The sequence below is a fragment of the Stegostoma tigrinum genome, chromosome 6 (genome assembly GCF_030684315.1).
Source record: "Stegostoma tigrinum isolate sSteTig4 chromosome 6, sSteTig4.hap1, whole genome shotgun sequence".
Taxonomy (NCBI): Eukaryota; Metazoa; Chordata; class Chondrichthyes; order Orectolobiformes; family Stegostomatidae; genus Stegostoma; species Stegostoma tigrinum.
This window is the reverse complement of record NC_081359.1, coordinates 101,382,293-101,395,915: the sequence shown is the minus strand read 5'-3', so window position 1 is coordinate 101,395,915 and position 13,623 is coordinate 101,382,293. Positions and strand designations below refer to the sequence as shown.

The following is a 13,623-nucleotide window of genomic DNA, read 5'->3' as shown; positions in this document are numbered from 1 at the left end:
AGGGACCTAGGAGCAACATTTTCATGCACAGCGTATTGTGTGTATGGAATGAGCCGTCAGAGGGGGAGTAGTGGAGGAGGTTTAATTACAACATTTTAAAAGACCTCTGGATGGCTACATGAATAGGAAGAGTTTAGAGGGATCTGGGCCAAATGCTGGTAAATGGGGTCTAGGTCAGTTTAGGATATCGGTTTCATGTGGACGAGTTAAATGAAGAGTCTGTTTCCCTGATGTTTAACTCTATGACTCTATAACTTGCCTGTGGCCTGCATTGCATATCATTTTAGTGAAACTAGTTGCTTTTGTCTGTAGGACCTGTACAAAATTCTATCAAAGAATTACAGAAGCATTATAAGAGAGACCATGCCCCTTCTCCCAAACAGTAGGTCATGTAGTTAATAATACGGAAATAGAATCCATAGAAATCTTTTTACAGCTTTGTATAAGATCATTTTGTGCAATCTACATTCTTTTGTTACAATTAATGTAGAGTTTTTGAATTCATTCATTGCATTGAGCCAAGAGGATTTTGAAATAAAAAGAACCAAAATACTCTTCAAGACAACATTTGTAGAGAGAGTTATAATGATTCAGAGTTAACTCTTTGGGTAGATGACCTTCAGCCAGTGTCCCCTAGTATTTTAATTTATCTAGCGGCTTTGAGGAAAGAGAGAGAATGTGGAGTTAGTGTGGAACTTTAGCCTTCATTTTATTGAACCAAATTTAATTGCAAGTTAGTACATGGGAGGATTTTGCTTGCTTTCAGTAATTTTTCGGGCATTAGATGATAATTTCCCTTCCTGAGAAGTGGTGACACTTTGGCAGAAGGCAAAGTCAATTGAGATGGTTGGTGTTGGGGGCGTGGTGATACCCAACGCCTTCCTTCCGTTCCAGGAATGAAGTTCTCGCCACCAGTTGAGAAGTGGTCAGTTCACAACAGCTTAAGGGCCTATTTATGGCAATGTCCTGATTAAATCTGTTCCTGGGGGAGGGGTGGGTGAGGCAGGAGTGCTGGCTTGCCTGCTGTGTTAGAGGACGTGGCCTCAATATGCTCAATCCAAGGGTAACTGAAGGCATGGATAGAGGGCAGAGGAGTGGTCACATAAAGCCGTATTCCTGCTCTTCTTTCAACATCCTTCTCCCCGCAGTCAGACCATGCAGCCCTGTACAGAAGGTTACCTACTGCACCCGCTACTGCTGGATTTCAGCAATGCTATGTTGCAGTAGCTATGGCCTTTGAAGTGGTGCTGTGTCCGTCAGTAGTTGCCTCTGATTAATTGGCAGATTTAGGCAGGACAGGACACTGCTATCCAGCATGACCCAGTGAAAAGCCCACTGGGCGAGCACTTTGAGACCCTGTTAGATGCGAGATTGGGTGGTCTTTCTGGTTCACGCTGGTGCATCTCACCCATTTTTATACCTGTTGCTACTCTTCAAAGAAAAAAACAAATTTTGCCAGTTGTTTACAAAACCCTGCTGCAAATTATTTTTATGCAACATTTTGAGGGTTCCCCTTGTTCATACAGCAACTGGGAACATAGAACACTACAGCGCAGTACAGGCCCTTTGACCCTTGATGTTGCACCAACCTGTGAAACCAATCTGAAGCCCATCTAACCTACACTATTCGAATGGGAGGAATGGGAGTCATTGTTACTCTTCTCCCTAATTCCTACACTGAGGCAATTATGTGGCTCCTTTTGTGGCACTTGATATGAACTAGTTGGCAGTTCAGGTATTTCTTTACTATACTGAATGATCAGAATGGATTTAAATCTTGATTCTGTTATCTTTCCAAGTGTGGAATTACCTGATTGAAACACAGGGCAGCGCATTTGATGTCGTATAGTTAATGTACAGGGAACCATTGGTATGCCTTGAGTGGGAGTGCAATTCTGCTCCTACCATTTCGTGAAGTGAGCAATAAATTGTGATAATTTCACAATCCTGAAGAAGCTAAATAGATATCTGTAATCAAATCATTAGAGGTTGTGGGAGTATTGAAAGCACTGCTTGTGTTTTTATGGGGCCACAGTTCTTCAGATTTGATGAGGTAGGGTAACAGAACGGTGTAAAGATTATCAAGTCGAATAGTGGGAGGAGACCACTGTTGCAGAGCATCATTTATAGTCTGTTTGTGTGCTGTACTTGCATGTAAAATATATATCCGTGGAAGTGGCCTGACAGGCCGAATAGCCTTTTGCCTTTTCAAACTTGTTCACCGTGCTGTGGTGTGATGAAATCACATGCAAATCTCTGACAGGCAGCGTAGTCAGCATCTTAAATGTTGTTGCAAAAATGGCTCCAACAAACTTGTAGAAAAGGTTCATGGTGTAATGAAGACTATTTTCGGTGATTAAAAATAAATTGTTTCTGTAGTGAATGTGTTTTTGCATTCAATCTTGCTCCGTTTTTCTCTATATGTTGCTGAGCATGCAGTTCCCTCACTGTGACGCATCCACTTTGATAGGAGGACTTCTGTTAATTTTTGAAAGCCTGTTTGTGCAGTACTTTGTTTAAACCATAAACTACTGCGGAAGAATGGCTTTTTTAATTGATAGATTTTGTCTTTTGAACTATATAACACTTAGGTGAAGCACTTCGGGTGGCTGATCTCAGTATTGGTCAAATCAAACAAATTTGAACTGAATTAAGAATATTCTACACAATGTTTTGGGTTCAGTAACACTATTTCTGTATTTTACCATGTCTGTCGGTTAGTTTCTTCAGTTCATTGGATGGCTGCTTTGCAATGCAGAATGGTGAAAATAGCATTGGTTCAATTCCTGCATTAGCTGAGGTTAACATGAAGAATTCTGCTTCTCAACCTCTTCCCTCTGCATGAGGCATACTGACCCTCAGGTTTAGCTGCCACCTGTCATATCATTCTAATGAGAGAGTAACCCTGTAGTGCACTAGGACTATGGCAACTTCACCTTGACTTGTATGATTATTTTTCTATAAATCATTTAAAAACGTTACCTGTTTTGCTTGATCTCAATTCTCTACTTTTAATCTAATACTTTTGCTTTATGTTTTTATTCTGAATTGCTATGTCCATACGTATAATTAAAGTCTCCTGCTGACACTTTTATGTTATACTTTCACTCTTCCATTAATTTAATTCTAGTTCAGTTGTATATTTTCTCATCTTCATATTCTCCAAGCATCTCTACTTCTCTGCCTCTTAGATTTTTTATGCATTTCCATTTAGCTATAGTTAATGAAAGCATTATTTAAGGAAGGGTAAAAGTTATAACCACCATGATACTAGTGGACCAGAGGGCTGTCCTGTCATTAGAGAGATAACTGGTGGTGGTTTAACCTGAGGGCCACTACATCTCAGGTGAGGGGAGATGTTGAGAAGCAGAGTCCTTCATGGTCACCTCAGCTGTTGCATTGCAAACCAGCCATCCAGCCAGTTGAACTACTGAAGATGAAATGAATTATTTTGGAAACAAATGGGATTGACTTGCTTCCTTCTGTCATGGTTGTATCATTCTAATCGCACTTCAACTGCATATGGCTCATGGCCTTGACTCCCTGTGTGGATCACCATGAGAATTTGACTGGTATTAAATAAAATTTAGTATGTAATGTCCACTGGTATCACTGTGATTAATGTGACTGTGCAAAATTGCTTCTTGTTATTTTAACTCGATTAACTGTTTTAAGCAGATTAATGACTGTTGAAGTAGGCGCAAAGGGGAAATTAATAAATTATTGAGGATTCTAGCCTGCTCCTCCAGTGACAACATGGAATGTTTTGTGATATGCTGTAATGTGTACTTTTGCATGGCTCCTTTTATTAACAGGAAAATTTTAATGATTGAGCCTATAATGATTTTCATGATGAAAAGTTGTCAAAACACCTTTCCAAGTATCGCTCCCAATGATCCCTTTCAGAAAGAACTTTGCAGTGGAATACAGTCTTAGAGTTGAGTATTTGTCCTTGCTTTTAATATTTTGTGCAGACCAATGACAATAAGCCGATTTTGTGTGTTATTCAAGGGTTAGCAATGTAATAATCTGCAGCTAATCTGATGTTAAATGGTGTGTGGACTGTTAAAATTGAAATGAAAAATTACATTTCTGGTCCATCAATTTGCTAAATGCATTGAGCAAAAGCATCAAGATTTACTGAATGGATTGGAAAGCCAGAAAGTCATAACTCTGTTTAATGTGAAAGTAGAAATTCTTAGCACCAGGGACACACGTTTTCATGGTCACCATGAATTACCGGTGAGAAATTCTTTTTAACTTTTTTGTTCTTTGCCATGGATAGGTATGAAAAGTAATTGAAAAGATTTATGGAATTTATATCTAGTGGATTGGCATGCAAGAAGGTAGAAGTCTTGGGTCAGCCATATACAGCCTAGTTAGAGCTAATCTGGAGCACTGTAAGCACACTACGTGGCATTTGGGTTGGAGGAAGTGCAATATGTATTTACCAGAATGATACCTGCAGTCCAGGAGAGATTACACAAATTATGGGTAGGCATAGGTCATTTAGTCCCTCGGTTGCTTTGCCTTTTGATAAGATTGTGGCTGATCCCGTTTTGGCCTCCACTCTACTTTCCTGGCTACCCCAGACCCTTGGACTCCCTGTTGATCTTTAAATCTGAGATTGGTATAACGAGCAAGGGAACAAACACTTGTACGTTAGAGTTAGATCACAGTCAACTGTAAACGTGGATTAACCGAAGAAACTCGAGATGCTAAATAGCATCCTATTGTTTCCTGTACAGTCTGATTTTCCTTCATCTCCTCAACATGCTGACTTCTGGGTTACCTTTTTACAAGATTGCCTGAGATTCACGCCTCAGCTGGGGCAGTAAATATTGATAGGTTTACTCTCACAAGGAATGTATGACAACCAAGCTTAACTTTATCCTACGGGAATGTTACCAACACAGGTCATTGGGGTATCATAATTGAAAAGGAAATTGGCTGAACTGTCCATTCACCCTAGTTAGTCCCAGGGACATTGATTGGACCTCATGTCACACCCACGATGAGATTGCTTGGTCCTGAGAATGAACTTAGAATCTGTCTGCTGTGTATTCCTAAACCATCAGAGGATTGAGCTGAAAAAATGTGCAAACTGGTTTGCTTCAGATTTTCTTTCCTCCAAATAAACTGCTTGCAATGAACTGGGAACCCAGACAGGTTGTTGTTAAAGAACAGACTTAATAGCTGTTGAGCCACTTAATTATCCAGAATGCAGTGTTCTGCACATGTGGTGAAACAGTCCCTCTTCCACACCTACACAGGCCCCAAACCCCACCTCTTCCTCCGTTACATTGATGACTGTATCGGCGCCGCCTCTTGCTTCCCAGAGGAGCTCGAACAGTTCATCCACTTCACCAACACATTCCACCCCAACCTTCAGTTCACCTGGGCCATCTCCAGCACATTCCTCACCTTCCTGGACCTCTGTCTCTATCTCAGGCAACCAGCTTGTAACTGATGTCCATTTCAAGCCCACCGACTCCCACAGCTACTTAGAATACACCTCCTCCCACCCACCCTTCTGCAAAAATTCCATCCCCTATTCCCAATTCCTCCGCCTCTGCCGCATCTGCTCCCACGATAAGACATTCCACTCCCGCACATCCCAGATGTCCAAGTTCTTCAAGGACTGCAACTTTCCCCCCACAGTGGTCGAGAACGCCCTTGACTGCGTCTCCCGCATTTCCCGCAACACATCCCTCACACCCCGCCCCCGCCACAACCGCCCAAAGAGGATCCCCCTCGTTCTCACACAACACCCCACCAACCTCCAGATACAACGCATCATCCTCCGACACTTCCGCCATCTATAATCTGACCCCACCACCCAAGACATTTTTCCATCCCCACCATTGTCTGCTTTCTGGAGAGACCACTCTCTCCGTGACTCCCTTGTTCGCTCCACACTGCCCTCCAACCCCACCACACCCGGCACCTTCCCCTGCAACCTCAGGAAATGCTACACTTGCCCCCACACCACCTCCCTCACCCCTATCCCAGGCCCCAAGATGACATTCCATATTAAGCAGAGGTTCACCTGCACATCTGCCAATGTGGTATACTGCATCCATTGTACCCGGTGTGGCTCCCTGTACATTGGGGAAACCAAGCGGAGGCTTGGGGACTGCTTTGCAGAACACCTCCGCTCGGTTTGCAATAAACAACTGCACCTCCCAGTCGCAAACCATTTCCACTCCCCGTCCCATTCTTTAGATGATATGCCCATCATGGGCCTCCTGCAGTGCCACAATGATGCCACCCGAAGGTTGCAGGAACAGCAACCCATATGCCGCTTGGGAACCCTGCAGCCCAATGGTATCAATGTTGAATTCACCAGCTTCAAAATCTCCCCTTCCCCCACCGCATCCCAAAACCAGCCCAGTTCGTCCCCGCCCCCCACTGCACCACACAACCAGCCCAGCTCTTCCCCTCCACCCATTGCATCCCAAAACCAGTCCAACCTGTCTCTGCTTCCCTAACCTGTTCTTCCTCTCACCCATCCCTTCCTCCCGCCCCAAGCCGCACCTCCATTTCCTACCTACCAACCTCATCCCGCCTCCTTGACCTGTCCGTCTTCTCTGGACTGACCTATCCCCTCCCTACCTCCCCACCTATACTCTCCTCTCCACCTATCTTCTTTTCTCTCCATCTTCAGTCCGCCTCCCCCTCTCTCCCTATTTATTCCAGAAACTTCACCCCAACCCCCTCTCTGATGAAGGGTCCAGGCCCGGAACGTCAGCTTTTGTGCTCCTGACATGCTGCTGTGCCTGCTGTGTTCATCCAGCCTCACATTTTATTATCCTAGCTTTCTTTGGACAGTTTGACTTAGCAGCATTTCCTAACAGTTTCCACCAGGCTATTGATGATCTTGAAGCTCTGAAGCACACACTTACTATGAGTAAGTGGACACTGGGAAATTATGTTGCAATGGCTGTTTAATCCAGAAATGGAAAGGGTTTTTTTTAAAGTACAACCTAAAGGATAAACCCCCAAGAGTTGTTAGGAGTGTGAGACGTGCCACCACATGGAATAGTTAAGGTATAAGCACTGGAAGCATCTCAGCAAGTCTGCATTAATGGAGAAATAAGCATTTATTTCAGGTCAGCGACCTCGTGTCAGACTTTTCTGTTTTTAATCAAGTTTCCAGCATGCATAGTACTTTACTTGTAGTTGCAGTTTAGATACTTCCAAAGTTACATGAGCCAATGTCAATAGTGAAAAAGGAAAAGTAAAATATGTTGAAAAGCTATGGTAATGTAGAGTGCAAACAGCAGCACATATTAGTTGGTTAGAAAGCCTGTTTTCACACTGTAACGTCTAGGTATAATTCTGCAAAAACACTTAATTATTATGGTATTAACTGTATGGCATGCTATTGGTTCCTCTTTGCTGATCTGCACATGTAGCAAGCTCATACTGAGGAAGCTGGCTTTATCAATGCTGCATTTTGCAATGTAGAGCTGTGATCCTGACTGTAGCTTCTGTTAATGGGGAAATCATCTTATTATATTACCGGGCTATATTTGTACAGCTAGCGCTACATTTAAACAACTCCTTGTTTTGTAAGTTGTGGTTAGCATATTTTTCTTATGAGCGTGTTGCTTTGCTCAGGTATGGTGAAGTTACTTCCACAAGGTAGTGCATATGCAACAGTTTCATTAGGCTGTGCAAGATGACTGAATTCACTCACTGTTTGAATTGTCTGAGAATGTAGCTACTCCTCAAAGATCTGCTTTTGGGAGAAATGGGTCAATACTACCTATTATTCCCACTGGATTTTCACTTTTCTTTTGAAGATAATGTGTTCATATTGGCCACAGTCACTCTGCTTATGTGCAAGTAAATGCTGTTCTTGTGTAAATGCAGACCAAGAAAGTCAGAAGCGTTTCAAAATACAGTTGGTCTTTTTGAACAGGTGTTAAAAGTTTGAACAGAAATAATTGTTCATTTTGAGTGGTTATTGGATTGAAGGCATTCATTTCTCTTTTGTAAATGCAAAGACTTTGACTGTGAAGATCTTCAGTGACAGTCATGGCATCTTGCTGTTGCCAAGGATAATAACTACTGGTGTGTAAACAGGATACAATCCTACCCAGATGTTAAACGTTTCAGGCTTTTGCATTGTGTGCCTGTCTTAACCCATCAGCCAGCATGATTGCTTGGCAAATTCTGTTTCCGTATCAACATGTCAGCTCACAAGTTGTCCTTTTGAGTTGCCCTACCTTTGTATTTTGCAGTATTGTCATTTCCTTTCACTTAAGAATTGATCAGGTAAGTTATTTCCTGTTCAACCACAGTCTCTAAATCCTTGAAATGATGTGTTCTTTTCATAACAAGCAAAAAATTGAATACCATGTTGTCTCTTCTGTTTGATTATTAGGTTATCAGTAAATGGATGAAGGCCCAGTGTGTAGAATTACAACTGAGGAACCATGGAGCACAAAACCCCAGAAGGTTCTAACTCCGACCTAAAGTTGGTCTGCCACCCGAGAGCAAAAAGTAAAGTTTGGAAGTATTTTGGCTTTGATACTGATGCTGAAGGATGCATACTTCAGTGGAAGAAGATCTATTGCAGAGTTTGTAGGGCTCAAATTGCCTATTCAGGAAACACCTCCAACCTTGCCTACCACCTTGAAAAGAATCATCCCAGTGAATTCCACCAAGTTGTAAAGAGCAATGCTGAGCAAGCTAGGGAGCCGTTCACCTCCAGTGTTTTGAAATCTGAATCTGAAAGCACATACCCGAGCCACCAAGATCCAATCTTCAAGAGCTGCTACAGCCAAGATAGCAAACGGCACCAAGAATTGACCTTGATGGTTACCAACTTCATCTGCGAAGGCCTGTATCCCCTCTCTGTGGTAGAGGAGCAAACTTTCAAGAAGCTGCTTAAAATGGCTGACCCAAGGTACGAGCTCCCTAACAGGAAATATTTCTCAACCAAAACTATCCCAGAGCGGTACCATGCTGTCCGGACTGCTGTGGAGAAGGAATTGGCTGCGGCAATGTGGTGTGGGGTGACTGCTGATCTCTGGACTGTGCACGCTCGAAACCGATACTACATGTCTTTGACTGCTCACTTCTTAGGTGGCTTGGGCAGTGGCACCAACACCCTAAAGTTCACTTCCAAGTGTCTCACCACGTTCGAAGTGGTGGATGAGTATACCACAGAGAACTTGGCCCATGCGCTTGTTGAGTCCTTCAGAGAATGGGGAATCAGCAAAAATGTGTTGGGCGCTACTACCAGTAGCGACAGTGAAAATGTAGTGAATGCTTGCTCCCTTCTGAATCTCCCCGTGCACATGCCATGTTTTGGTCATGCAATCAATCTGGCAATAAACCGAGCATTCCAACTCCCTAAACTCCGCATCCTTCTTCTGAAGTGCGATAAACTGGTTGAGTACTTTAAAGTGACACCAAGAGCAGCATACATGCTGCGTGAGAAGCAAAAGCAACAGTATTTGTTACAACATCAACTGGTCAATGACTGTAGTACTTGGGTAACCACCCTCTTTATGTTACAGCGGCTGAGGGAGCAGCAAACAGCAATTGCTGCTGTGCTTTTTGAGGACAGCATGAATTACCAATTGATGTTGGAAGCCAGCGAATGGAACACCATAGATGGGTTGGTGGAGTTGCTGCAGCCATTTCAACAGGCTACTGAGATGATGGGCAAGTCAAAGTACCCAATCATTAGCATGGTCAAACCTCTGCTGCATGTCCTCTTGAATTCAACGCTGAAAGTTGATGATTCGGATTCTCATGTGCTCAGTGCTGTGAAAGAGACCATTGCCAAAGAGTTGTCTGAAGCATATGGGTTGTCCCAAGAGCTGGAGCTGTTTCTCCACTCCGCGACATTTCTTGATCCAAGGTACAAAAAAGTTCCGTTCCTTTCAGCTGCACAACAGAAACAGGTCGAGAGCAAGGTCTTGGAGGAAGCTACTGTCCTCTTGGAGAAGGGCAGTGAGAGCTTTGCAAGAGCAGAGGGAGGTTTGGCCCTCGAAGAGCCTCCCCTGAAAAAACGAACAGTATCAGTGCAGCCCTACAGCACTGGGAGCATCAACTTCATGTTGGCAGAGATCTTCGGGCAGGCGGGCAGCAGAGATGAGGGCCAAGATGGGTGGCGTGCCCAGGTTGTGGAAGAGCTGAACAACTTCAAATCACAGAAGGTGCTGGAACTGAATGAAGATCCACTTATCTGGTGGTCTGACCGTGTGGCTTTATTTCCAACCTTGAGCAAACTGCTGCAGAAGTACTGGTGCATTCCAGCTACCAGCCTCCCCTCTGAGCGCCTGTTCAGTGTGGCAGGGAATCTGGTGAATGCCAAGCGAAACCAGCTGGCCCCGGCAGAGGTCGATCGACTCCTGTTCCTGTATGAGAACACCAGAGTTGATCGGGAGGTGGTTGCGGATGATGATTATGAGTGAGAACTGGACTAACAGCTCGATATTGAGGGTTAAATGACCACATTTAAAAATGAAATGGAAGAAACTGATGGGTAATCCAAGTCATGATTTAGTATCAATTTGAAACAAAAGAATTTTCATTTCTTTTTATTGAACTGGCTGTCTGAATCAGACAACTTATATTTTGTTCTTGCAACAGATTCCAAAACTGTGATTGTATTTATGATATGTGGGATAATATGTAAACATAAAAATACAATAGTAGATGATCATCTATACAGATTTAAAAGAAATTCTATTTACGTAACCTAGGTTGCGAGGATTGATGTCATTTTTCTTCCTGGTCCAGAATGTTACAGACAATTAACATTGGCCTGTACCTAAATGCAGCTTAATAAGTCTTACATTTTTAGTTCTTACAGTAAAGGTGAATTGAATATTATTCTATGATTCCCTTAACTGTGCTCCTATACCAGTTTTCATGGCATAACTATCGTTAAATATAACTTTAAGTTAAGCTGTGTGGGCTGCAAATGATGCTCAATATTTCAAGGGTTACATTCTGGAAATTGACTGGGGAGGCATTGGAAAGAATTGTAGATTGTTGAAGCTTTTAAGGAAGCAACCCATGAAGGACTGTATAAAATAAACTTTAAACACAATTTGTTATTGTCTTGCTTGTCATTTAAGGGATCACAAATTGAAATCTATGTCTTGGGATATCTTGCCATAGTGACAGAATGCAGTAATGCTTATTGTCTTGTTTCCACTATGTATGCCATGTGCAGAATTGTTTAACAGCTTCTGCTGTTTCACAGCACAAAAACCACATTTCCAATTGTTCAAAATTACTACAGTGTTCTTGTATTAAAGCTCAGTTACTATTTGGAGCCCCTGGATGTATGTACCTGCGTCTGTGCTTCTTCACTGAATGGCAGAAGGAGGCGATTGTGCCTTGGAAAAGCTTTCTCGCTTTGGCAGTCAAACACCAGTGTTATTTTGATGTTGAAATCCTATTTCTCCACATCATCAGTCTTATAAAGTTTTTCATAAATTAAATTCAGAATATTTATAAAACTCTGCTTGACTGCAGTTATGCTGCGTCACACCATCAAAGCAACTTCAGTGATCTAAAATATATTACTTCATGATTGAGTTACACTGTGCAATTGATAACATATCATACAAGCTTTGGAGTGGAACTCATTTATTTTTGTACTTCAATTTGTAGCACAAACAATTCATCGTCAATGATTCACCCAGTGGCTATAACCCCTTGTACTGGACTGATCAAGCTGGTGTTCTTTGCTGAAATGATGTATTTGTAACGGTGAATGTTTGTGCCTGTGAACATGCATAGGCAATGAAACACATTGTGGTTTAAGTGGCATCTGAAATCCCAGATCACAATTTTAAACATTGAATGAGCAATAGTTTTATTTTGTGCAATCTTAAAAATTCAGGTTACGTGTCAGAATGCTCCAGCCTTACATGTTTTATCTGAAGCTGCTAAACAGGTACAATACTTTGACCATTAGGAATACTGATAACCTTAAAAAAAAACGACGTGGCAAGATTTCGGATTTTAAAGCTTTTGCTGTAATAAATACCTAAAAATCATTCTTGATTAAACATTATTTCCTTTTGTATGCACCCTACTCTTTGAAGTACAGAAAGGAACGTTACCCTTTTGTACTACTCAACCAGTGTGCTCTCCATGGAATTACAATGCAGTAACAGTCACAGTAGCTCCCAGCTTTCACTGGGTTCCCACGTGACCATTATATCAAGACTTAACTGTGAGTGACTGTCTCCAGGACACACACTGCTCCATTTTTAGAGAATTCCTTAAATCCTTCACCAGCACTAAAGCCTGTTCCAGAATCTGTTTATCACTCCAATCATGCCAGAACAAATCTCCTGGAATCCGTAGAATGCTGCATGAAATGTCATTTTATCGAGAGCCTGCCATTCTCCTGTATTCATTTCTGGTAGCTTGCAATGTCTGGAAGTCTTTTCCCCCTGCTAACAATATCTGTGATATTGGCTGGCAAATAGGGAAGCCTGTAACTTGAGCACAAGCAAATTTTTTTGAGCAGGTTAACAGGGTGTTAAACATTGAAAATAAGAAAAGGAGTAGGCCGTTCAAAAGGATTATGGCTGGCCATCCCTATTTCCACTTGCTCCTATTTCCTTTGACCCCTTTAACCATAAGAACTATGTCTAACTTATTTTTGTAAACACTCAATGTTTTGGCCTCAACTACTCTGTGATCGTGAATTCCATAGGCTCACCACTTTTTGGGTGTAGAAATTTTTCCTAATCTCAGCCTTAAATGGCCTACCTGTGTCTATAAACTCACCCTTGGTTCTGGACTTCCCTGGTCATTTGAACACTCTTCCTGTTTAGTCCTTTTAAAATTTTATAGGTTCTTATGAGCCTCTCCCTCATTCTCGAATGAACATAGTCCTAACTGATCCAGTCTCTCTTCATATTACAATCCTGCCATCCCAGGATTGACTCTGGTAAATCTCTGTTGTACTGCCTCCATAGCTTTCAGATAAGGAGGTCAAAATTGCACACAGTTACCCAGATCTGGCCTCATCCAAGGCCTTGTACAATTCCAGCAAGACATCATTGTGTTGTACTTGAAGTTTTACAGTTGATGAGGATAGTGCCTTTTTTGTGGTCTACATGGACTTTGGTAGATGGATGTATCGTGACTAGAATTCTTTTTCAGTGGTGTTTGACAAGGCTAGGTCCCTAGCTTATGGTGTACTTTAATGATGTGGACTTAACTCAAGGGGCTATGGTGAAGAAGATCACCGATGACAGGACATGAGAAGTGAGTAAATAGTGAGGACGATAGCAGTAAACTGAATGATGATATCAGTGGATTGATCTGTTGGGCAGACTGGTGACAAAATGAGTTCAACCCAGAAACATGCCCATAGTGCGCATTAATTGTACAGTGTGTGGTACGACTGTGGAAAGTACTGAAGATCAGAGGAAGCTTGATATGCATATCCACAAATCCTTAAAAGTAGCACGGCAGGCAGATAAAGTGGCTGAGAAAGCAGTGGGATACTTGCCTTTATTGTCAAGGATAGTATACGTGAGCAGGGAGATTGTGCTGGAACTGCATCAAATGTTGGTTTGGCAAAAGCTGTAGTTCTGTGTGTAGTTCTGATGTTCACATTTATAGGGA

General features: G+C 42.3%; 2 protein-coding genes across 8 annotated transcripts in view; both read left to right on the top strand.

The window, feature by feature from the left end:
- LOC125453189 (E3 SUMO-protein ligase ZBED1-like) overlaps positions 1-11,067 on the top strand; it is a 32,953-nt gene extending 21,886 nt beyond the window's left edge. The window contains exon 2 of one of the 2 annotated variants that reach the window (XM_048532418.2): positions 8,393-11,067. In XM_048532418.2, coding sequence (XP_048388375.1) covers positions 8,445-10,436 — 1,992 coding nt within the window. In that variant the 5' untranslated portion in view covers positions 8,393-8,444 and the 3' untranslated portion in view covers positions 10,437-11,067. The remainder of the gene's footprint in view (positions 1-8,392) is intronic. The other variant, XM_048532417.2, reaches the window with a different exon arrangement.
- Positions 1-13,623, top strand: part of dhrsx (dehydrogenase/reductase (SDR family) X-linked) — a 333,567-nt gene that overhangs the window by 89,578 nt on the left and 230,366 nt on the right. The gene's annotated exons all lie outside the window — the stretch shown is intronic.